At 36.1% G+C, this 26,339-nt stretch overlaps 1 protein-coding gene across 2 annotated transcripts in view; it reads left to right on the top strand.

The window, feature by feature from the left end:
• Positions 1-200: 200 nt before the first annotated feature.
• The window catches only part of LOC117421166 (phospholipid phosphatase 1), a 47,593-nt gene continuing 21,454 nt past the window's right edge, over positions 201-26,339 (top strand). The window contains exons 1-3 of one of the 2 annotated variants that reach the window (XM_034035201.3): positions 201-727; positions 14,911-15,065; positions 23,503-23,783. In XM_034035201.3, the coding sequence (XP_033891092.3) occupies positions 670-727; positions 14,911-15,065; positions 23,503-23,783 (494 nt within the window). In that variant the 5' untranslated portion in view covers positions 201-669. Of the gene's footprint in view, positions 728-14,910; positions 15,066-21,718; positions 21,871-23,502; positions 23,784-26,339 lie in introns of both variants that reach the window. The other variant, XM_034035202.3, reaches the window with a different exon arrangement.

The following is a 26,339-nucleotide window of genomic DNA, read 5'->3' as shown; positions in this document are numbered from 1 at the left end:
GTACTACTTTGCCATTATATTAGTAAGCAGTTTGCCATGACAAAGACATCAAGTAAGGGTGAAACAAAGGGTTTACATTCATAAGGTTATCACGTGAGGTGGGGAGGGATATTACGTATAGGCACGTTGGAGTGTTTCGGCAATGGGCAGGACCAAGATTGCTGGATGATACGCAGGATTTGGAGGCGGTGCTTTTTAGACGTGGCGAGGGGTTTCGTATTGTGCTGGCAGTGACGCTATAGGCTCTTCCATCTGATCTTCATTATGACAACTCTGAAATCCAGTCTCAGAAATATCGTAGCAGGGTAGGATTTGCCCTCACTATCAACACCAAAGAAAGGCCGTAGATGAGATAGGGTGAGGGTAAAGTTAGTCGGCAGGGATTAGCGCCGGTGTGCTCCAATATCTTTTTTTAAAGGTAGTGGCCATTGGCAATTACTTTTTTCAACGAAGCTTTAATGAAGCAATACTAATCGTTGCCTGTATATGTTTTAATAGACTGCAAACTGTATTCAAATCAAACGGCGATATATTAAGCTGCTTGTTAGCCTCCTGTTTTTTTACGCAAATAAGAATTTGTATTTGCCTTTAGATTTTGGGTGGGAATCAGAAATCTCACAACAAGGAGCATAATTACCTTTTAAAAGACACAAGAAAAAGACGAAAAACATGTTTGACGGAACAGCAGTCCCATTCATTGTCCTTGATATAGTCTGCGTTGTCCTAGGTATGTATAGGCGTGCATTGTCACGCTATGTTATTGTGGGCAATGAAAAATGCATATGATGGTGGGGTGGTGGGGTGTGGGGGGGGATTATTATTATTATTATTATTATTATTATTATTATTATTATTATTATTATTTACAACAGAATACATTCATCGATAATTGAAATAAATAAAATAATGTATGCTAAATACCGGTGCCTTATTTATGTGTGTGTCCCATAATTTTGTTTATGACCAAGGACCGGATGATGTTGGTTATTAGATACATTTTTGTTTCTTACAGCTGCTTAGAGTGAGAGAATATTGCATTGAAATTGCGCTGCGGCTTGAGCTCTTTACAATTTGAAGAATGTTGTACATATAGAGAAGTAATAGCTAGATAGATAGAGGATAGTAAAAATAAGTGCATGTAATAAAATTAAACATCACAGATGGTTTTAAAAGTGGTAACCATGAACCTGTTTATGCAAGCATGTTTGTTGTACTTAGGCTTCAGTTGAGACTTGATTAATCGAGTAATCCAACCTCAGCAATGCAAACCTAAGAAACTTTCATTTTCCCAAGTTCCAGACAGCGCTGTTCTTTAATGAGATCTGCAGCACCTAACCTCATAATGCGTTTAAAAGCACATTGCACCTGGATTGCACCTATCAACTAAACAAACATGTACTTTCTATATATTGTGTAGGATAAACAGGGGCTAACTATATGCTCCATTAATTATATTGTAAGCTGTCCGTTCAGTATGTGTGGTAGGGGTATTGTATACATTTTTGTAGACATCTGAAAGAATGTCTGTAAATCCTGTTAATTCACTTTTTGTGGTTATTTTGAGCACATTGGGAAAATATGCACATTTTATTTTAATTTTGAAACAGGTTAATTCTGAACTGTTTTGAATTTTCACAAAATTGAATTGAATTGAAGACCTTTGGCCTGTAAATGTGGCCCATAGTCACTGATGTATGGATTCAGTTGCATGTTTTACTGTAAATCTAAGAACTACTGTATTTTAAACAGTAAGCTTAGTTTAATTAATAAATACATTGATTGAATCAATTGTTACAAATATTATAAGTATTTTAATTATAATCCCCCTATATTGTGTTCTCAACACATTCAAACATTGTCATGCCCATCTAAGGAAGTTTGTTTTTAGTCACTGTGCACCTTATATGGGCTCCCCAAGCCTCTGAGCTGCTATGTGCTGAAGTTAAACAGTTCACCATTTGCACTGTTTTATGTTTTAATTGCTGATTTTGTGCAGAATTACATCATGTTGATGTTGGAGTAAATACAAAATACTGTTACTGTGACTTAGACATCCTGGAAACATAGAAGCCCCCTATTCATCATTGCTTATGCAACTTTGACCAGAAACGGAAGAAACAATGAATCTGTATTAATTTTTACATTATTAATCCAGCATGGAAAATGTAACACGAGAGCTGATGTACTGCAACACAGCCTCTGTATTTGTGTTGTTCACGACTGCACGTTCTGCCTGTGCTGTTGTATTAAAGCTATCCATTTGTACAGTGCTTATCTTTGAAATGCAAGGAATTGAGACTAAGGGTTACAATGTCCTTGAATTTATGCAGTAGTTATTTTGCCCTTTTATTTTTTATTTTGTCCTTTTATCTGTTTATTTAAGATAACTTGCATCTGTTTAACACATGGGTGCCAGAGAATTTTCTCAATTGGCAAATGGCTCATACCTCCGCCGAAGTTCCACACTGGATTGCCAGTTGCAGAGCTAGTGGGTATTGCGTCATTTTTGGTAACAGATTGTAAATTTTAAGATTAATTTTTTTTTCTCTTCTACTTGGCCCCACACGGCTTAACCAGAGTGCCTCAGCGCTAAGGACAGATGTTGTTAATAAGACTTAATAAAAAGCAGATTGTAGGCTTGATCATGTTGGGTCGTAAGTTGTTTATTTTTCATGAAACAAAAACACCTATCGTCCAGCAGAGGGCATCGTTTTATTATGGGGTCCTGTATGTGGGCTATAGTGTAGGGAATCGTGGCAAAGTCAGGGTATTGGTACCCCAGCCTCCCTGAAATACAAATACTTTTTCTCTAAGATAACAACTTAGTTAAACCTCCCATCTGTAAATGATCATATTGTAAATGAAACACACTGCATTTCAAAGTTAACCTTTTATTCAAGGTAATCCTTGTTTGCAAAGTAATAGTATCAGGAAGATGTCAGCTATTCCATTCTCATAATCGTACAGATTTTGAAGGATCAAAGATGTCATTAATAAGTCAGCTATTAGACTCTACATTAATATGCTTTAGTTACACATTGGCCACCAGTCGCATGTCTTTAATTCAAGAGGTTTTGAGGGTTGAGATTGATACACAAAACTTTCCTGGGCTATAGTTAAAGAAGCCAACAACAGTGTGGATCAAACAAAATATTAAACAGTGATTAGAAAAGAAAATGCACCCTATAGTAAAAGCATATTAAAAAATCCTTAAGTAATGCTTACATTTTTTCTTAATCCATCTGCAGTGAAATGTACAATAACATGGACGGGGCATAGGCCATATCAACCAAGAAATAAACAAATAACAAACAAGCCAATATCGAATAACTAGGAATGAGTGCTTTACAGCAGTTGACGTTTACTAGTAATCGGTATATAATGCAATTTCCTTTGTAACTGACAGATGGTTCTGGGTGGGAAGTTTAGAAGACCATGGCTGATTTATACAATATATTAAGTGACTTGTCAACAACTCATTGTTCTTTTATAGTTTATGGATTTTCTAAATGATTATTAGTAATAAACTGAATGGAGATGTTTACATGTAATTGGTATCCTCTTCAGATATGCTATGTTAGAATGAAATAAAAAATCCATGTTGTTGTTTATGACAAGTTCTGAAACTTGACTGGTTGAGCTATTGAAGCTGTCTTTGTCTTATTGCACATTTTTCAGTATATAAACACATGCACATATTGGGGGATATGCAAGTATAGGTGCAATGCAAATAATTGCGGATGCGAAATTATAATTGCATTGCGGCCAGGCAATTATTTTGCACTGCGCCCTATGTAAGCTTAAAAGCAATGCAAATTACTCAACACGCACAAATAATGATCAGCAATTATGATAATGAGGGTCTCAATGAGCGCATCGTCTATTTAGAAGCCACACTTGCAGCCCAGAGGTGAGGGAGTTAGGAGTACAGAGAGCAGTAGGCGCTGTATGACATTTGTGAAGCACAAAAATACAAACCAAAAAAAATAAAAAATATGTGAGAATAAGGGCAGCAAAGTCCTCTTGGCACACGGAAAAGAAAAGAAAAGTTTTCTGAGAAGGAGCTGAGAGTCCTTACGGCTGAGGTCACTCAGCATGAAACAGAGTTGTTTGGAAAAGCCTCAGCCAACATCAGTTATGCGAGTATCCTTATGAAATTATATGTATTGGCCTGCCCTATTCAGCATGATATCCAGAAATTTGCCAAGCACTCTGGAAAAGGTGGATTGTGCTATCCCTCCAGGCATTCCAGCTGTGGTCTGAAAGGAACCAGAGGCTAAGTACTGCAGAGAACACAGCACTATCACATGTGCAGGGATAGCGTTCCCAAGATTGATGCTGGGGTCTAGCTCATCCCTCAGTTCAGCTATTAGGTCTAGGATGACTTGCGTAGTGTGATGATAACACTTTAGCACCGCAACCTCCGGCATCCCAAACAAAGTGACCCTGGGATTGAATATGCCGGGTCTTCTTTGTCTTGCCCTTCTCCTCCGAACGTGTTCCTGTCTTTCCTCAACAAGAGCCAAGTGTCGGTGCATCAGGAAATGTACCACAGCAGCCGTCCTGAAGCCAACGACAGGTCTCTGCGGTTTTGCACCTTGTAAGAAGAGGTGTAAAGTTTTTGGAGGGTCAGCAATTGCCTAAGTGCAAGGCAAAATCCTTACACCACATTATAATGTTTGCGCCCGCATAGTATCCAGATCCTGCCCAATTCCATGCTGTTTTCTTCTGAATGCATTTCAGTATCATTTTAATGGCTTAATGGTGGCAAAGTGCAATGGTGGACACCCTTCTCACATACGCTGCATTTTTAGCGGCCGCTAAAATCACGGTTGATTGACGGCTGCCAAACACTATTTACGGCTGCATTATGGCAGTTTTGGACCAGCAAATCACTTTGCACGTATCCTTACATCTACCCCTTTAGGTGTTCTCTTGCTCACAAAAGACATTCGAATTGAAAGGCATACATTTAAAGGAATTATGGTAGTCACATATTACATGAAGTTTGAATTGCAGATTTACCATTGTATTTTTACTAGGTCCTGTAGTTATGGATTTTAGCCTTCAATGAAATAAAGAACACAGCATTCGAATACGGGAGTGGAGCAGGAGCAGGTTAGCTAAAGAGACATTGGCTAATTTTAAAATTTCTTCTGTGCAGACTCAAACTGCATATGGGGGAAAAAAAGCTATCGACAGTAAATTAGTGGCAAGCAGGGAGAAAAGCAATGTAGGGTTTTTTATTTATTTATTTATTTTTAATAGCGACTGAATGAGTTTCTTTCTGGTACTCCTGGCAGAAACTATATTTTGTATCACTTCTGCAGGTCTTTTCCAAGGGTATATGAGTTTTCTGCCACTTTAATGAGTCCGCTTGAAATTCCTCTGTCAGTAAGACTGGGTGCACCTTTCAGTCAGGACGTGGTAGAGAAGAGTTACTTACAATGTTCCATTATTACCAACAAAACCAACGCTGTCAAAGACATAAAACTTTAGCAAAGGCCTTGTTTTTAGTAAAGGTTTAAAATACCAGTCTTTGCTGCCTAATGTGCATAATTCCTTTGGTGTTTCATTGCTTTTGTGTAGTATTTTCCATTTTCCATTCTCTGGTGGTTATGTCTTGCTACTAGGGGGTAATTGGTTTGGCTCAAAAATATGACGACTTCTCTGGAAAATAAATCATAATTTAAGTTATGCCAGATCCCAGTTTGCTTCCTATTCCTTCATTAAATATTGCATTTAGGAGGCCCAAAATGCATTCTCGCCACAGTTTCCCACTCACTTAAACATATTTGCTAACATTAAAGGAGTATGTCACCTAACGAACAAAGCTTAACTCTATAAAGAGGCAGGCTTTTAACTTCAAAGAAAAACAAATGTCAGAACTTCTCACAGGCTTTCAACTAGGCCATTGCATTGGGTACATTAAGAAAACAAAGTAACATTTGTGTTCCTAAGATATTAATGTCGTATTTTTATCAAATATATCCGTGTTTGACTATATAGTCTGTAAGTAGGTTTAAGAAAAAATAATAACTGGAATAACCCCACTGATGACAGAAATGCAACTTTTTAGGTGTGGAAGTGGAGCAAATAGGTGAAATCATAAATGTTATGATACCTATTCTTCTACAGAGTACCAGCAATTGCTCTGGCTTGACATTGTAGGATTCTGCCCTTATTTAATTTTGTACTGCTGTGGTTTGTTAGCCAAGAGCTCATAATTATTGTTTTCATTTCACAATCCTAGCAGAACCTAATGCTTTGCCTCTTCTAGAGGTATCCAAGGCAACCTCTGATGTGTCAGTCAGTAGTAATTGTTAATGTATCTACATTGATTTAAATCTGAATGTTTTAACAGCCAGTGTTACATAATGCCAAGATTAGCGTTGAACCCCATAATACAATTCAACTCGCCGTGTGCAAAGAGAAGTATAATTTGGTTTCAGCACATGTGAAAACGGCTGAAAATCATCAATTCATGCATATTATTTTGGCTTAATATTATTCAGTTAAATTGAATTCCTAAATGTTTTGCATCATCTGTGAAAAGCTATCAATATAATTTTGTGTGTATTGGTTGATTGTAGCCACCAATAACCCATTACACTGGAGACAGAAATAGCTGGACTGTAGATAAATAACCAAGGTACAGTATTTATCAAACCCTAGTTTACTGACATAATAGTAATAATAGTCCACCTCATATCTGTTTCCCTAGAGAGTGACGCTACATTTTGTTACTGCGGTGTTTCATGCTTATTGGGTTGCACCAGTTTTGTGTAGGTTTGTTCTTAAATTGTAACAATAAATTAGATAGGTCTTTATATGAAGGTGCAAAATAAACCGGTAATATTACAAAATTAGTTAGACATTTATACTCTCTTTGAGTCACTGAATTAACATTATGAAATGGTGGTTTTAGTTTTGTAACATTAACAAATTTCCTTTGCCTAAAAATTGAAAATTGTGCTTTAAAGCACTGAGAGATGATAGATTTAGTTGCAGGTTTACTGTACATATTTTATTTTAAATACCCCTGGCGTGTTCCTGAAGCTTACCTTCATTGTACTCTATACTGCTTCCTTGTACCTAAACCTTTAGTAGAAGGCACCAGTAGAAAACTAGAACCTGCATCTTTGCAGTTCTTGCGGCGCTCCAAGATACATGAAAACTGAATTTGGATAATGCTTAATTTTATGAATTTTCACAACATACCTTTAATAAACTCTGCATCTAAATTAAAGGGATTAGGCGGCCACTGAAGGGAGTGGATACTTGTTTTTTATGTTTCTCCAAAGAAGTCTGTGGAAATTAAAACCCAATTGTGAATCATTTTAAAAACGTTTGTAAATGCACTTCCAATATCAAATGTTCTCTGAAATACCAGTTATTGTAGTTTTAAGTTGAGGTATTAAGTTGCACGTGTTTTATAATAATTCAGTAATAGCTGTTATTCAGTGTTAGAAACAGATGGCATTCTTTAAGGCTAGCCACCAGTATAGCCAAACTTTAATCATCAAACTAGACTTAAAATAAGCAAACATTTTATTCTTTCAGTAATCTATGTTTTATATTATTTTATTTTATTTTAAGTCTTTTTTTTTTTATGAGTAGAATCAAAACTAGCCAGTGCATCGCCCCATACACAGAAACCAGGACAGAAACAAAATGTAAAGTTGGTTGACAAAGCCAAGTGCAGGAACAATTACGACTTAATCCGCAGCCCTTTTCGATGGAGCTATAAATAAAACCTCTGAGAGCTGTAACGAGTGCTGGCTTCTCCAGATCAATGGAGCCTATGAAGTCATCAGAAACATGATCAGGCAGTTGCTACCTACATGTTGTCATACATGGAAAAATAATGCGAGGCACAGCAGACTCATAAACAGAACTACACTGGGCTGCACGCAGCCACTGTTGGCATTGACTTTGGCCTGTAGTGGTTGCTGTGGATTTAATCAGCAGGTTAAAAATTGACAGATGTTGGAAGCCTAACCTGAACTGGTCATACTGTTGGACTGTCTGTGGATGACAAAAGGTTCCATAGGGAAAATGAGTGAACTCGTAATGAACTTTTACCAACAGCATTGTTACTTAATGCTTTGTTGAGAGAGAGAGAGAGAAAAAAACTATTAGTAATTAGATGACTGCTTTTCCCAGTCATTTTTTTTAAGGAACACCCTCTTTAATTGTTCTGCCTTTCTTCGCCCCATTAACAATGAGCTGTGCAAGGAGATATAAAGGTCATATCTGAATACCTGTAATAAGACAACATCTAAAATAATAAGAAGAATACAATATGTGTTAATGTTAGTAGTTGTGAGTCATACAGTCAGGTGCGTGAGGTCCTGGGTGTGTGAAGTTCACTTTCTTTTCTGGGGACTCTACAGGGAGTGTCATAATGGCTCTAAAGGTTAGGGAGGCAAAATCATTCAGTACTGGAATGCCAGCAATGGACCGGTTTTTAGCTCCAACCAAGTACTGAGTAATACAATTACAATTCATGAGGGAAGCAAAACCTAATGTGTATTGAATTCCTGTGCTTTCGTCGTAATGGAATGGCAATGGTATAACCTGTAAAATATTCAATAATTAAAAACAAAAGAATAATAAAATGAAGAAAACGTTACACCAAGCACATACTCCATTTCAGTATGTGTCCCCATTTTCTATATTTCTTAATGGATTCCAATTGCAAGAACAAAACAGGATTATATTTTTTGAATGCATCCTTGCTTTGGGTGTTCAGGAAAGTAAATTATGCTGCGCTGTACTTGAGAAAGCAAATGGTTAAATAAAAAAAGTACTGTATTGGGGAATGCCGAACACTGATGACTATTTGAGACTGAGACTGTATGTGGAGATCAGAGGTATTCTGAGTAGTTGTTTTTAGTTTAACATGGTGACCGTGTTGAATGAAGCATGTGGCAAAGGGAATGCATGGCCTGGAGTTGCACTGTGCTTGTAACCCCTTTACAGCCAGTGTTTTTGCTATAGATGTCAACCCACAGCCATTTTAATTTTTTTTATTTGACTGTTTTTACCACACTTTCATTAAAGGGCAATAAAAAACTTATAGTGAACATAATTGTATTTTCTGTTTCCAGACCCTTACCAGAACACACTACAGCTGTACATTTTCACCCTAAGCAAACTTTTTTTTTTTTTTGTAAGATCATAAATATATATACAGTAAAAGTGAAAAAAATAAGGAATAAAATAAAAACAGGCATTCCCTACCTTCTAGATTTGATTATTACATTGTGTGTCCGTTCACAATACAGATTTAGAATTAAAAAGAACAATATTAATCACTCATATTTGTCACCATTGCCCTAATAACAAAATAAAAAACTGTTTATGCATGCATATACTTTTAAGTGAATGTAATTCTAAAGTTGTGTATATCACAACATTAATTATTACATGTATTAGGCTTCAGCTCATTCAGTGATGAAAACCTTTTTTTCAAAACGCTCCTCCAGTCCAGTAAGCATGCCTGCGTGAACGGATGCATCATACTCTGTCTCGCTCACATCAGAACAGTTCATTGCGTCATTAAGATGGGGGAGACTTTAGCAGAGATGACATTACCTGTAACTGTAGCATGAATTTCCTGCCGCTGGCATAGGGTAGGTAGGAGGTGATTTGTCCCCTGCATAGCCGGGTTTAGCGTGTTGATGTCCAGGGATATCGGTGAGAAAAGCCAATTCCAGCACCCACTGTTCATCGTCAAGTTGAGCCTGTGCATGGGAACACTGAACAAGAAACTGGAGGATAGATGGGAGTAGTGCAGTGAAACGTTCCAGTACCTTTCCCCTGCTTAGCCAACGTACTTCACGTGTAAGATGAGGTCCCCATATTCACTATTAAGTTGATTCAGAAGTTCGATAAACTGCTGGTGGTGCAATGGTCACGCTTTTATAAAATTAACAATATGCACCACTTTGTCCATCACAGCTTTCAGTCTCCTTTGTCTAGCATTGCACAAAGTGCCTCCAGGTGGATTATGCAATGCACCCCAAAGAAGTTAGGTACGTGATATCTGAACAACGTCACAAATCGATCCATTCATTTTTCTTTTTTCTCCTTTTTTTTAAAACAATCAGCAACAAAACTCTCACGTGAACTGAAATATCATACCTTGCAACAGCACTCTGTTAACACAGTACAAGCAGTGTACATTTATGTTTTGATTTTGTATTCATCAATGGAAAAGCATTAACTCCCTTTCGTTCTTAGGGATTATTTATTTATTTTTGGATGGATGAGTGGGGCAGGTAGATGCGTCGTGGGCCAAGGAATTTTTTATTTGATTTTCAGCTTCGTTCAAGGTTCACAGCCTTCTTTTCTGTATACTCCAATTCTAATCTACATTAGTTGTTTCTATGTCACCATGGGCATTTGGGAAAGCTCTATTATAATACTGAGCAAGACAACATAATACCTTTGACCAGCTACACATGTTTGGGTGTCTAGTTCAGTCCTATGTTTCATATTGCAATCAGCTGAGGGAGGCATCATCAGCAAAGGACTGCAAACCTTTAGAACTGAAGTATGGGGCTCTTCTTAATGATGCATAATATCTGATCAGTCAGCTGATGGGTCCCAAATGATTAACTGTAACCAAAAGAAGTAACATTAAGAATTAAAGGGGAGTAAAGTCATGAGTGAATCCATAGCAGCTTAACTTGTAATGCACCGGTGCTCTCTTAACAACCCAAACAAGATGTTCTGCCTGCTTTCCACACAGCCTTATCAGCTGACAAATATTGGATTGAAAACTGTACAAAGTTACAGTTGTATCTGCTGTAAAATGCAGTTACAGTCTTTCTATTGGCTCTGTGGGTTTAATGAGGTTTTACTTCTAATGTATATTCCTTTTTAATAGGGGTTTACATGACTTGGCAAGACAAACAAACACATGTTTCTGTTGGCTTGCAGTAGGTTGACTTTTTGGATTACTATGAACCCTAGTATATACCAAAAAGGGTTGCCACATGGAAAACTAAGTCCTTTGCAGGCCCTGGGCATTGACATTTGGAAAACCAATACTGTAATATTGTTTGGAATAATGACAAACTAGTCGACCTGTTAGGTTCCCCAGTTGCTGCTGAATTGGCAGTGAATACTAGTATGTGCTCCCAAATTCCCATTGTAGGAAAACTGTGTTTGAGAAGTGTGATAAAAATCAGTTTGTTCACTAAAAAATTAAGGTATTTAAAGTAAAATATCTTTGTCTCATCTCTAATTCATTAAACGCAGAACACATCATGTTACTTAATTAGAAATTAATGTAGACCAATGGAGCTGAGAAAGCTTAGAATGTTATTTTGTGCTTTGGGGGATTATGGAAGAAGAGAATGATAATAGGCATTTTACTTTTTTGAAGTGTCTGTGCTCAAGCATATTGTTGAATTGGAACATATTGGACTTGTGGTAACTACTAGCTTCACCTCCATTTCTAACAACACTGCTTGTTTTGTTGTGTCATAACTCACATGTTCACACTAAGTTTTGCATTTACTGTAGGTTTGATTACAGTCAGGGGTTCGCTGTCGCTCGTCACTCTCGTAATTTGCGAATGTTTTTTGAAAGTGACGACAAAAAAAAATGTGGAATCGTCTCTAGTGACGATCGTTTCTGTTTGTACTATAAAAAAAATCCCTTTTGTTAAAGTCACACACAACGTCTCTTTCTTCAAAAGAAGGGATCGCTAAACCATAGTCACTGGTTCTGATCAGATCAGCGCCTCGGCCTCATCGATTCATTGACTCTGCAACGTTCTCATCCCGTGGTAGGCGACGTAAATGCAGTCAGCCATTCAGCGCCTCAGTTTCATATTGCGCAAATATAACCTCGTATCCCTGTTACACCCGACCATTACTTCTGGAAGAATAAGTAATCAGTTTCGGCAGTGACTGTTGAAATATAGGTTATTACAGTTGTGCTTAGAAATACTGTGTGCAGAAGATTTGTGAAACGAAAACGCATCATTACCTAAGAAAAAAAAAGTAGCCTACGGTAATGTTATAAAATATGCTAAAATTCAATAAAAAATGCTAAAATTCAGGGCCAAAATTATTCCGTATGTGTTAAGCACCAACTGTCTCTTGACCATTTCGCCAGTAGGCCTATAACGAGCATGATAAAATTATATATATATATATATATATATATATATATACATACATATATTCCCTGCCATCATCAGTGATTTGTGTGGTAACAAGCAGGGACATCCATTACACTGATACTAGGTAAGCGTTTTATTATTATTTTTTAATTAGCATCAGTACTGTACGTTTTAGTCACCAATCATTTAAAAATGCCAGTAATATGTTTTCGTATTGAGGTCAGCTGTAGAGATGCGTGGATAGTGAACTTTTCTTTGCCTTCTTTTCTATAACTTTATCATCAATATAAATGAGATTGCGGTAAACGTGCGCGTAAATTAAAAAACAAAACTGTTAGCCAATACTGTAAAATGTCGCAGAAGAAAATCCACACGTTTTTTCAGCAAGAGTGAAATAGAACAAACAGAACAACAAGTTGCAGAAGATGAAGACTTGGATTCGGAACACCAGAAAAAAAACAAAGCAAGCTCACAAGCGTCAGATAAAAGAAAAGGAAAACAAGCAGCAAAGTTTCAGCCTTATTGCAAAACTCTGTTTCCATGGGATGTATATAATATTCTAACACTGTTTTTTTTTTCTTTTTATTGTAAAAAGACATACATGGTATAAGTAATTCATAATGCATTCTGTGTCTGTAGCTTTTCAGGGCAAATAAATCTGGTTCTTGATTTTTAATGTTCTAAAAGTTTACAGCTGTAAATTACCAATTCATTTAAACTGTAGAGCATTATTAAAATGGTTTAATTCAATAATTGTTTTGGTCAATACAGTGATTTAAGGTATAAAATAAAAACAGGACTCATAACACCCTTGAAAACTTGAGCTGTGTGCCAGTAGTGACTACTGAATATCTGGAGTGACTAATGTTTTTAGAAAGTATTAGTCACTAGTGACTACAAAAATCTAGAACCCAGGGGAAACCCTGACTACAGTGCTTAGGGACTTCACAGAGTGCAAACTGCATTTAAATATGACAGGCTTGTCTAGGCTTCCAAGCTCGCTGATTGTTGTCTGGGTTTGTGTTGTCTTGACACGGACAGTGTCAAGACGCATCATCTCTTAACAAGAGTAAAAACACAGCAACTATGATTCCAGAAAGACCACTTGCTTTAGATAAAAGGCTGCCATTCTTCAATGGCTCAAAACAAAGTGTCATAAACCAGAGAGTGTTGTTCTTATTTACTGCAGCTACAAGCAACAGCTTGTTTTAAAATAAAATGTTCTGTAGATGTGAGAAATGAAAACCTTTTTTTTTTTTTTTTAAAACGATCTGACCACCAAAGCAATGTGAAATGGCAATTGCTCTGACCACAAGGTGTTTCATTCTCAACATCACTTTGTTGTTCTCTCTGGAAATGTCAGCTGAAAGTCACCCACATACTTCACAGGGCCATTAAACCAAAAGCCTATTTCACAGGCTTACTAGACCAACAACTGCAGTTACTTAGACTGAGTGGTTTCTATTTAACCAGCTGCATAGTGCTCAAGTTTGAAATGTGACAGAAAACAGAATGAAAAGTGGGCCAGTATTGTCTGATTTATTTTGTGTGTGTGTGTGTGTGTGTGTATATATATATATATATATATATATATATATATATATATATATATATATATATATATATATATTTTTTTTTTTTTGGTAAAACTAATCCAACACACCATACAGACGTCTTCCACTTTTCTTTGCCTTCATATCTTTTTCTGGATAGGTTATGTGTATGTAAGCCTGTCCTGTAATAGATAGCTCCTGTTATTCTATGTCCAAGCTTTTTGGAGAAATGTGCATAATGATCAGTCAGAAAAGAGTATGTCCCTTTAGGCCTATTGAGGGTGCAGCAATGACTAATCTACTGATATGCCTTTAACTTGCCATCTCTCTTGACACTTCATGTTCCTTGAAGGGTTGTCGACAGCAGTAATAGGATGCAGTACTTCTGTTTTGTTATCTTTTGAAAGAGGAATAGCATGTAGGGAATTTATGCATACTGTATGTGCTTGCGTGTGGCTGTTTGTGTGCATATGTTTTTTCTGCATGCTTGTGTCTTTGCATGAAAATGTGTGTATATACTTAACTGAATGTATATTTGAAAGGTTCGTTCAGCATGCTTCAGAACTTTAAACTGCTGTTGGATTTGTAACAAGCTGAGTAACACACTACTCACACTATCTAATGACTTGTGCCTGACTGCATGGAGTCAAATGTCTAATGAAGTGATTGCCTGTATAGAATACTCTTGAAACATGAGGCTGTTTGCAGGTGACGGCAACACATCAGAGGTGGTGGTAAATTATGAACTAGATGTATAATTATGAAATTGTCTGTATTACTGTTGAAACATGTACTAAATGCACTTATTAATCAGCAGCACAGAAGACCGTTTTTGGACTGCAGATTTAGGAGTGCCATAAGATCCCATTAGATACTGACACATACAGAACTTTTACCATAATGAGACTGTTAGGGCTTATTTCTCAGAACAAGAAGAATTTTATTACAAATATTCTCTGGACGTACTGTAACTGAGTTGGGCGAGTCATTTTTTACCACACAATCCTAGTTGGATGATAGAAATGCACTGCTACTTTATTTCAAAACAGCCTTTTCCATTGGACTATGATATAGATAATATATATATATATATATATATATATATATATATGACACTATTTTTTAATCATACAAGTGCTGGAGGCTGCATGCCATGGAGTGCTCACCCAGACTGATGAAGAAGTTAACTCTTGTGTTTACCCTTTCTTTTTACAGCTGGCTTGCCGCTTGCTGTTTTTAACCTGGCCAAAATAAAGCCGTATCAGAATGGCTTTTTCTGTAACGATGACAGCATCAGATATCCGTTCCATAACAGTACCATCACCTCCACTGTCTTGTACACAGTGGGGTTCACACTGCCCATTTGCTCTGTAAGTAATTCTGTTTAGCAGGCAGGAGGGACCCAGGGGCTCAAATAACTAGTTCTGAGGGCCATCTACATTTATATTGCTCAAGCACTTTGGTTTTGTGAATCACAGAAATAGTTTTGATTTTAAGAATAACACTGTCAATCAAATTCACAGTAAAATGTGGCTTTGTGTCTGTTAATCCCAATGTAATACACATAAGCTAAAACAATTGAATGAAGAACATAATATAAAACTATGTGAATAGAACACTGTGTCTCTAATGTCCAGGTCCTCGTGTTGATTAAAAGTTATTTGAGCCTCTTGTTAGTCTAGGTCTCTTTAAATATGTAAGGCCTAGGCAGTCCTCACTGCTGACTATATTTAGGAGATTTAGGGCCATTCACATATTTCAACCTATTTATCCAGCTTTTTTGTCTAAGCCTCCAACATCCTTCCATTCTTCCTCAGTCACAAGCCATGCCCAATGTATTCTATTGGTTCATCTGTCCTCTTAATTCTTGTTTACTGTTCTCCCCTCAAGTCAAATAACAATGAGGCAATGCAACCATATTCAAAAACATTTCATTTCGATATTTATAACTTAGTATGTTGCAGACAGTAATGCACTTTTTTTGTGCATTTCCTGAGCTCGGCTAAGATAAAGAATGTCCATGTAAAGTAACGGCTGAAGTCAGTGACACAATATTTTTTTCCAAAACATTTAAACTCTAATGAAAATTGACATGCAGCCCAAATTCAGATACCCGTATAAAGTACAACTATTGAAATTGCTCTGCTGTAGAGAAACATTTTGCAGTGGTACTGGATTTTTCAAGCAGTCCAGATCCCCAACTGGAAACATACATATACTTTTCTATATCTGACAAAACAGCAGCTTTATGTATAGTTTTATCTACAGTATATACGGTACAAGAAGACATGACAGATCAACCCAGAAGCACAAGAGAAAGGAAATCATAGTTTCACATGAGGAGGGTTCGAGTGGCAGAAAAGTCTGTTTGCATACAGTGGAAGTTTATAGTTCAATTGCATTGTGTTTGATGAAGAACGCAGCATTGCTTCTGCCATTAAACCTTGAAATTGGTCTAGGCTGGGGTCCTTTGCAGTCATGGTCTCCTGATCTTTAACTCTTGATGAAGATGTGAATGGCCCTGTATTAAATAGAATAAAAATGTTACCATAGAAACAGTGCTAAACTCATGTAATGGAAGTGATACATATCTGAGTGGTACTTTATGCAGCTTTTACTGACAGTGATGAGACAATACATACATTGGTACAGCACATACAGTAATACATTTGCTTTGCATTTGTTTGTTTTTTAAGTCACTCAGAATACTCTTGGATATGGAGCAATCAGAAGTGCCATATGAATTATTATTATTATTATTATTATTATTATTATTATTATTATTATTATTATTATTATTATTATTATTAATAACAGCAATTCAATACTGATGCCCACAACTACTGGGTGAGTTGGACTGCTTGCATTAAATATGGGTCTTTGCCAGCATGATACTGTCTTTCTTGACAACAATATAGTGTGGTGTGGTGATATGAGATGTAAGTATCAACCAGTGTGGTGTGAGAGAAATTAACTTTTGGTATAATGGTAATAATAAACGTCTTGGGTCACTAATTCGCAGTGTAACGTTTTGCCCCAGTTTCACCTTGCAAAGTTTTGCCAATTTAGTAGACATAGTATCCTGTTTTGGTTGGGCGATAATGTGCAAATTTATCAGTAAGGTAATTAATATCACCCGCAAATGGAGAAGCTTCTTTTTTTATATTTTGTTCATGTGATGTTAAGCTACTTTCGCATGTTTTCTAACAATATACTCCCAGGCCACAAGAATAAAAGTCCTGTGAAAATCATCCTATGAACCAGGTCATCTCATTCCTGCAGTAATTCTTTTAGAACCAGCAATTCTTGATGGGCCAGTAACATTCTGTCATGGCAGTTTGTAACTCCTGTCCTATTAGTTTGTAAGCATCACTATATTAGATATGTTGTATACACATCAGGGCTGCTTAATAAAGTTTGTAGAAAGCCAGTGAATGCATTGCATCTACTACCATGTTAATGCTTTTACACTTGTGATGCAAAGATGTTCAAAATTAGTTTGTATGTTTTAAACTACAGCCAGCGGCATAGTATGACATCTTCCTTGTTGCAATTGGTTGCTATGGAAATAAGACTTTTTTTTCCCTGCACTTTACACATGTACATATACTAATTAAAATGTCAATAAACTCTACAAAACATAAAACAAAAACGACCTGCTAGGAAAATATCCCTTCCAACTCTTGCCTCATTTACATTTGGCAAACATAGTTTAATCTTGTTCATACCATTTAAACAATGAACAATGATCCCAAAGCACAGAACAGAGATCAAACGACCACAAGTACTCCTGGTCAAGTAAATGTAATACGTATTTAATTAAAGTTAAAATACATTCAGCACACATGAATTAACTGAATACTGTACGTGACGGATGAAGACACATAAAAATGAAGCTAAAGTGATTTAACTTTTTGATATAACTTTGCGGGTGTGACACCCTAGGATGTTACTTGCAGTGTAGGGTTATGTAACATTAATGCCAAGACTGTTTGTCTGCCATTGTTCTCAATTCTGTTTTGACCTTTTAATAAAAACAGCTATGCATCCGATTTGAACACACACAGAGTAAGCCCTCCAGCTCCCAGTTTAAACTTCATTGTCACTGTGATGATACTGTAGGGTTGTGGCTTTAAGTGAAGCAGTAAAATTTAGAGTTCCACCCCACAAAAACCAGTCCACTTGTTCTTTGTAAAAATGTAACTTCGTATTTCCCTTTTTATATTAGACATATCCTTTTTTTGCTGTCCTTTAACAGAAACCGAACATATGTTTATTGTTAATTCAGACGGAAAGCATTTGACTGCCAAATTGTGGGCCAGATTTACTTTACATTGAAATGCAATTCTGAAATGTAAAATGTCATTTGTAATTATGTCTAAAAATAATGATAGTGAAGTGTAGAAAAGTTTAATATTTATTATGAGAGGGGCCAAAAATGTATATTAACCAGCTATGGTTTTGCCATTAATATTTACTCATTGGTGTTCATTGACAGTACTAAATTACTGATACCGTTAAAGAGATAATAATTAAACTACTGTAGTCAAAGTGAATATAGAAACTAACTCATCCTGCTCCCAAGACCCAAATTCAGTCTAAATAAGATGATGATGAAATGTTCACTTTTTTCAACTTTTTTTTTTATTACCAAGCTAATTGCAACCACAGGTCAAAATGCATTAAGCTACAGTCTCAAAATGTAAATTGAAGCAAACGAACTGCAAGCTTAACATTATACTGAACATAAGATCAGCCTTGCAACATACTGACTTTTTGCAAACTCAGGGGACATTTAGGCAGTAACCAAGGACACTCCTGTAAATAACATACAGCCTGTATTTAGGTGTTGGTGGTCGACATTAGTGTTTCTAATCTAGCTTTAGGGTTTACAAGAGAATCACAGCTATTTAAATTTGTAGGTTTTTATTTTATTTTTGTTTTTTTGAATGAGCTCCAGCTGCAAGTTTCTTTTTGCCTCCACTTTGCGAGTCGTGAGAGTTCAGTGCAGCGACAGATAAACAGGAAAGAGTTTTGCTCTGCTTTTTGTTAGCTACGTGTTTGCTCCATGTGGGGTGCTGGTCTACAGTAGTGCTTCCTTCTTAAAGAATGAGGGGCCAAGACCTGCAGATAAGGTACAGCCAACCACTGCAAACTTCTAAAACCCGGCATCAAAGTAAATGGGAATTAAACTCAATATCTTCCCCTGCCAACTCAACAAAGTCCTCATTTGACCCCTTGGCATTTGACTATTTTCCCTTGTTTGCCTTCCTTTTTTATAGGGCGTAAATGGTTTGGAAAATCTTAGTACTTTTTTTTTTAAAACTGGTAATCTGATATTATTCCAATCATTTAAGATGCATGACTGGGTATTGGCCTTGTCTTAGTTAAAGCCAGTTAGAGGAAACTAGGAAAATGCAGAAACAAGAGTAGCATTTGAAGGGTTTAACTTCATCCTTATTCTATTAAAGAAATTATAAGATCCAGAAACATTAATAACGTTATTCTTACCATGGCTTTGAAATTTAAGATTCAAGTTAAGATCCCAATATAGTACTGGATGTCCAAGAACTGAAATGATTGATTTTTGGGGTTTAGAATGTAGAAAGTGATACAATGAAATACAGTCAACTGTTTCACTTGGGGTTAGAAGCCTGGGTGTCTCGCACAAGCCTGGATTTATGCCTGATAAAGGTTTGGTGAGGTGGACACCTATTGTTGCCATATGAAAACATCCAACATCCTATTTTCTATTAAACTGACTGCCTTGATGACATTTATTAATGTAAGCAGTTCTAAAGCCATCATTAGACACAATCAGAATTAAGAGGGTATAATGCTGGATATAGGTTACACAATTTCTCAAATCTATAGTCTCGTCTGCAGTAACCCCTTAACCTTACTCTGATTGCGCTCGCATAAACCTTTAAACACAGAATTCATAAATGTATTGCTGCATTTCTTTAAAGTCCAGCAAGAACTTGGGATCCTTCTCTTCCTCACGAACACATGATTGATGCAATCTGTTTTTTTTATTATTACAAGATAATATCGAGGTTAATTTGGATTGACACAAATCTCAGATTTACTTCCTTACTGTATTATGAAACCTGGCACAGATCTTTGACTCCGAATAGCCTCGTATGTATTAATTATTGAAAAGAGAAGTGTCAGGCCTACATCAGTCTAATGTCTGATATCCAATTAAAAAATAAATGTAAAAAAGTGAATATAGGAAACAAAGTTGTGTTTAATTGAAGAAATTGCTCTGTTGAATTACTTTTACTTTATAATTGATTTTGCGTGTACAGAAATCATGGTATATAATTATGAAGATGCAAGTGTAACACTATAATTAAAAAAAAAAGAAAATGCAATGATTGATAGAGGCAATAGCAGTTACTAAATTTAAACAACAAAACTCCTTAAGCATTTGCAAATTGGTGTATGGTGGTACTATAGGCTGGTGATGTTTGAATGACTACATTTCTAATGTAAACAGTTATTACAATACATATGGTTACTAGCCTTTCAAAATCATGTGTATCAGTTTTTTTTAGGCCTCATTTTTATAGTTTTTGAATAATACATGTATTTTATTATATGACTAAATCGACTATTCTTATTGGGTACAAGGTTTTGGAACACATAATTTATTCTTACTTTTGAAAGGCCGACAATATTAAAACTAGTTTGCAAATATATGCATAACATTTGCATTATGTGACATTTGCATGTGGCGTTTCTATACACAAGTCAGGCATTTACAGTTTCATAACCATGTACAGTAAAGTGCTGATCACCATATTTTACCAGTGCTCATTTTTAGTTTTACCTTCTGAACCATGTAGCCTTGACGACCAACTAAATCAGTTTTTGAAAGGCTATTAATATAACTTTGAAGATCAAGTTAATTCACCAGTTTTCTGACTTGAAACTTGACTTGCAAATCTCCCGTCTGACAACCCCAAAGCAGACTCCTTTTATTTTGTGAATAATAATTTGGCTAGTTCAAGAGATTTCTGCTGTATTTTCATATGGGTCAGACCAGGATTAACATAGTGGACTAGGAAATAAAATAGCTACCAAGTAATTATTGTGCACCACAGTAAACACTGATGTGAATTCAGGTTCAATCACTATATACATTTCATAGTAGCCCCCCACAAAGGAAAAAGTACTTGCCCCGGTTCTCCATATTCCACAGGTCACATGTTAAAACAAAATTGTATCATGGAACCCAAATTGGTTCCTCTTATCAAGAGCTGTGAACAATGTTCTTGTTTGTGGCAAATAAGTGAATCATACTATATGGTTAACCCAAGATTGCATGGGTGACATACTGAGTTTTATCCATGTGACCTATCTGTAATGTAGGGAATTCCATGTTTGTGTATATAGAAGTTTGTGGTAGCCACAGTAAGAGGAAAACACAGATTCATAGCTGGTTAAACAAAGGGACACTGCACCTTTTAGTCAAATAACCACACCTTCATCATTGTTCTGAAGAAAACAACACATTACATTAGTAGTAAAGCTAGGTGCTGGTGCTATAAGTGCATGCTCAGAACTGACAATGGCTATGAGCTTGCTTAGCTACAAGAAATGTCCTCTGATTGGCCATAATGCTGTATCTTGGTGCTTTCTCCCTTGCTGGTTTGGGACTCTATGGCATCTAATATTGCTGGTGCACTTCCCTTCCAGTCGGAGCTAAAACACCCAACTATGGGATTTTACTCAGCTGACACCTAGCATATAAAGAGACGTCAAACTGGTACAAAGTATTTTGGTTGATAGTGTAAAAGAATGGGGTTTGGCTGGGAATCTCTAAAATAATTGGATGTGGTGAGGTGCTTTTGCTTTTTGTTTCATTCATTAACACATGTTTTGTTAGGCAAGTCAAGAAGATCAAATAACCGTCAACCCCACAGATTATTTCTTTCTTCGTTGGGAAAACCTAACTGTCTTGTATTAAAAGCGTCTATTTTTAATGCTGCTTTTATTTTCTCATTGCTTTTGCTAGCTGGACTGCCCTTTGCAATTCTCACACCACGACATAATCCATTCAAACGAGGATTTTTCTGTAGTGATGAATCCATCAAGTACCCTTTGAAAGAAGACACCATTTCCTATGAGTTGTTAGGTGGAATAATGATTCCTTTCACTCTTATTGTTGTAAGTGAATTTTGTTTTTATACCACACCATTCTTGCTTTTGTTGCTCACTCACCCCATTGTACTGTAGTTGTGATTGTAGGTTTTTAGAAATACATTTTTAGTTAATTTAATCAGCGAAGCGCTTTGGGATGCCTTGGCATGAAAGGTGCTATACAAAATACATTTGATTGATTGATTTAATTATTATTATTATTATTTTATTTCTTAGCAGACGCCCTTATCCAGGGCGACTTACAATTGTTACAAGATATCACATTAGTTTTACATACAATTACATTATTTAATTAACAGTACAATGCAATTTATTCTAAATAATGCAGTTCTGCCATCAGATTAACACTGCACCACTTGTCTCTTACTAATACAGTTAAGAATATTTAGGCAAATGTAAGAAAAGTGAACTTATAAATAAGGTTCTTAAGTAAGTTTACTTTTCTTAAGGGTTCTTAAATATTTTTACAGCATTTTGTGTTCTACTAACTGGTTTATTAAAAAATATCACTGTAATAATAACTTTATTAATTTATTTAATGTATCCATAATTGTACGCAAATCATAATATAAATTAAAATAAATAAATAAATAAAATGTTGTCTACAAAGACAACTTTCTGTAATAGTTTTTGATTTGGGGCCTTGGTTTCAAATAAAAATCACTGAAGAATCTTGACAGGTGCCATGGCAGCCCTTTACACACATACAGGTATATGGAGGCACCACACATTTTTTTCTATAGAGCATAAGGTAAATTTGGTCTGCATGCCTGTACTTTTGTCTGGTCAAATAAGATTCCTTACGTAATCTGCGCAACTAGCAAGCCTGTTCCTCTGCTAAACCATTTATAAAACAAACATATAAACTTTGTGGTGGATTTTTTTTATTTTCCCCCACATACTGTAGGTTTGGTGGTATTTATTTAAAAAGAATAAAACAACAACGAAAGAACCCGAAGATACAAGGCTACCATACACTTTTCATTGGATTGTATTTGTGTACTGGCTTCTGTTGCCATTATTCATTTATTACTCAAACACTATTATGCCACGCACATTCTTTGGCTTATGAGAATGGCTTATCGCTGGTTATTTTGGTCATAGTTCAGACTTTAGACTTAGTTTTAATGTCAGCTGCATTTTCAAGTACCACTCAGATTTAGTTCCTTCTCCGATTTTAAGTTTTTTTTAATTGTCTTTTGTATTGTATTGTTAATTATCATGTAAGTGTTTGTTACATAAGTATAAGCATTCATTATGGAACACAGTACAACTTTGTAAGCACAAATCCATTTTGATTTGTCCAACTGAAGCATTTATCCACTGTAGCAATAGAAAAAAAAAAAAACTAGTAAAAATCCAAGTGGCTAAATTAACTAAAACAATGAGTAAAACTTGACATGGATTATTTACACAGTTGTTCTGTGTTTTACACAATTATAACTGTGCTTGACTTTTTGGGTGGAGATGGGTGAATAAATGGTTAGTTCTATCTATCTCTTTTAATTCCATCTATATTTCTTTTTCATATGTGTGATTACAATCTGCAGATCTATTTGTCTGGCTTTCAACAAAACAAAACCAACAATGTAATCTTAAGTTGTTTTCTTGAATAAACCCTTGTGTGTTTTTTCACAGATGATCATAGGGGAGTGCCTTTCAGTCCATTATAAACGCTTACAGTCAAACTCCTCGGTCAGAAATAATTATGTGGCCTGCCTTTACAAGGCCATTGGAACTTTTCTGTTTGGCGCTGCCATGAGCCAGTCTCTGACTGACATCGGCAAGTATTCTATCGGGCGGCTACGACCTCACTTCCTGGATGTGTGCAAGCTGAATTGGACGGAAATCAACTGCCAAGCGGGCTACATAGAGAATTTCACGTGCACAGGGAAAACGTGGATCGTCAACGAAGCAAGGTATGTTTTTACCCCTTTTACTAAGGATTGCATGTGCTAACTTCTTTCCACACAAGATATGGTACAACATGAAGAACTGGTACATCCTAACAGACAACTGCTCCCATCAAAAAGTCATTGATAGGGGATAAATCATACCTTTTAACCAGGAGTCTGTGGTTTCAAGACATTCCTAGGTTAATCCGAAATTCACAAATTCAAACAGTACACTCTGCATTATAAAGATACTGAATGCTTTATGTAATGTGAAACATTGCTATCTGTTACTTAAGCACATTAAGACTACACACATTTAGTACAGCATATCGCCTACTCTGTTGCACCACGCTGCCATTGTTGATTATCAAGTGCCATTGGGCATTTCTTTGACACAATGGAAGCACTCATAATGACGTCTGATACGTCTGAGGCGCCACATTATGTATCTCAACATTAAACCCTTTTTGTGCCTATTATGCTATATTACAAGAATGCCTTCCTTAACACAGTTACTCAATTGCTGCAGATTTAATTTGAATAGAATGTTGGTGTGTTCTGGTACTTAGCCACAAAAAAGTTTGGTATTGGCAGCAAAACAAAAAAAAAGCTTTATTTTGTTTACAACCAAAATAAAAGCACTTCACTGAAGTGTTTTGTTATTCAGTGGCAGTTTACTAAATAATGAGATGCTTCTAGTGACTAAGAAGACCTCCTGTGGTAAAATTGTACCTGGTAGCAACTATAACATAGCTACCATATTTTGATAGTCATTTTATTTTTTTTGTCTGTGTTGAAATAGTGCCTATTCGTTATGTATGTAACAGCCATATGTATTAGTGGTACAGCTGAGTGTTTTTTGTCCTGTATAGTAATGTCTAGGAAGAAGAAAACAACCAACTCACAATTTTCTTACAGCGTCATTTAGCCTTGCAGGCAGGGTTGCGGTTAGATAGTAATGATTGGAAAACCATTCCTGGGCTGTTTGTCACCCAACATTTGGTTTGGGAAGCAAATGTGCCAGTTCTTTTTAAAATGAATAGTGTTGAGGCCAGCCTGAGTGGATGTATTAGAAAACACACAAACCTCTGGGTACATTCATTCACAGAGTAGTCATCTGCTGTGACTTGGGCAGTGTGCTGGGAAGGTTTTAACACCCATCTTGGCCAAACAATGGCAGGTGGCTTATTAGGAAGATTATTACACTGACCTACCATGTTACCAGAAACTGACAGCCTACTTTAGGAAGTGGGGATGGTGGAGATGGGTGAATAAATGGTTTGTTGTAATGCTTTGGAACACTGGACTTATTTATTTTTTTTTCTTTATGAATTTGTAGCGTAGAATTTCAAAATGGCATTCAGATTTGGTAAGAGATCAATGATAAATTCTATTTCCAGACATTTGAAGCTGTGAATTCCAATCGATTTATCATTCACATTTAACCCAATTGGCCATAATGCAATTATACTCATGGTCATTAAATAAAGGAGTACTGCCTTCTATAATCTGATCAAAAATGTAAAATAAGGGCCTATGCCTGAAAGAAATATATATTTTTCTACCATATACAGTATATGACCCTTTAGCTTTGTAAGATTTCTTTACTCCAAGTTGTTTAGAAAGTCATTACGACAGTAATTTTTTGTCAGTGTCTCCCGTGTATGGTCATGTTGCTATGGTATTGCGTTGCTCATAACAAATCACGTCTGGTGACCAAACAGGCATATCTGTGTGCCTAACAGTTTTATGCATTTCACCAGAATAAGGAACATACATTTTCAAAACAAATGTACTTCACAATTGTATGCAATGATCAGGTATACTAATGTATACTATTAAATGTGTTAAACTATATATGTTACTGATAATTGCATATGCTGGTTAATTGCATGAAACTGTTAGGCACCTGGGCAATGCAATTAACAAGAATCGACTAATAGGATTCAATATGATGTGATTCGGGTATTATTTAAAGTTGGATTCAGTGCTACTTGCATGAATTGTCTCTTAATAAATTCAGTATATGTTGAGCAGTTCACCAGCCTAATTGTTTGTGTTTACAATTAGAAAAACATGAACTCATACTAAAAAAAAAAGTCATTTCACTCAGCACATTTTTTTCTATTAGGGGCAATTCTAAAGGTTTACTTGTGTTCATCTAGAGGTTTTTTTTTTTTTGTCGGGGGGAATTCTGGCAAAACTGATTAAACCACACAGCCTTATAAAGACACATGGGAATACAAACCATTTGCATTTGGCAGTCAACTGGAGCCCTCTGAGTTATATTTATATCTGTGGGAGTATAAGGTGGCGTAGGAATAGATTGCCAGAATATCATGCCCTATAAAACGGAACACAATCATTTTTTTCTTCACTGGTCTCCCGAATGATAGGCCATCAATTAAATTCAAATGACATTTTTTCTTGTATATTGATGTCAGTAGATGGGACCTGTCTTTCTACAACAGGTTAAACCCTAGGCTAGCTTTATCCACACCAAAAAAAGAGAAAGCGACAACACAGTTGTTTGCATAATTTCTATACATTGAAATCTATAGTGTTTATCAAAATGCATAG

The sequence above is a fragment of the Acipenser ruthenus genome, chromosome 1, assembly GCF_902713425.1.
Source record: "Acipenser ruthenus chromosome 1, fAciRut3.2 maternal haplotype, whole genome shotgun sequence".
In the NCBI taxonomy this organism is placed as follows: Eukaryota; Metazoa; Chordata; class Actinopteri; order Acipenseriformes; family Acipenseridae; genus Acipenser; species Acipenser ruthenus.
Note: the sequence above shows the minus strand (reverse complement) of the source record. Positions and strands in the feature narration are given on the sequence as shown.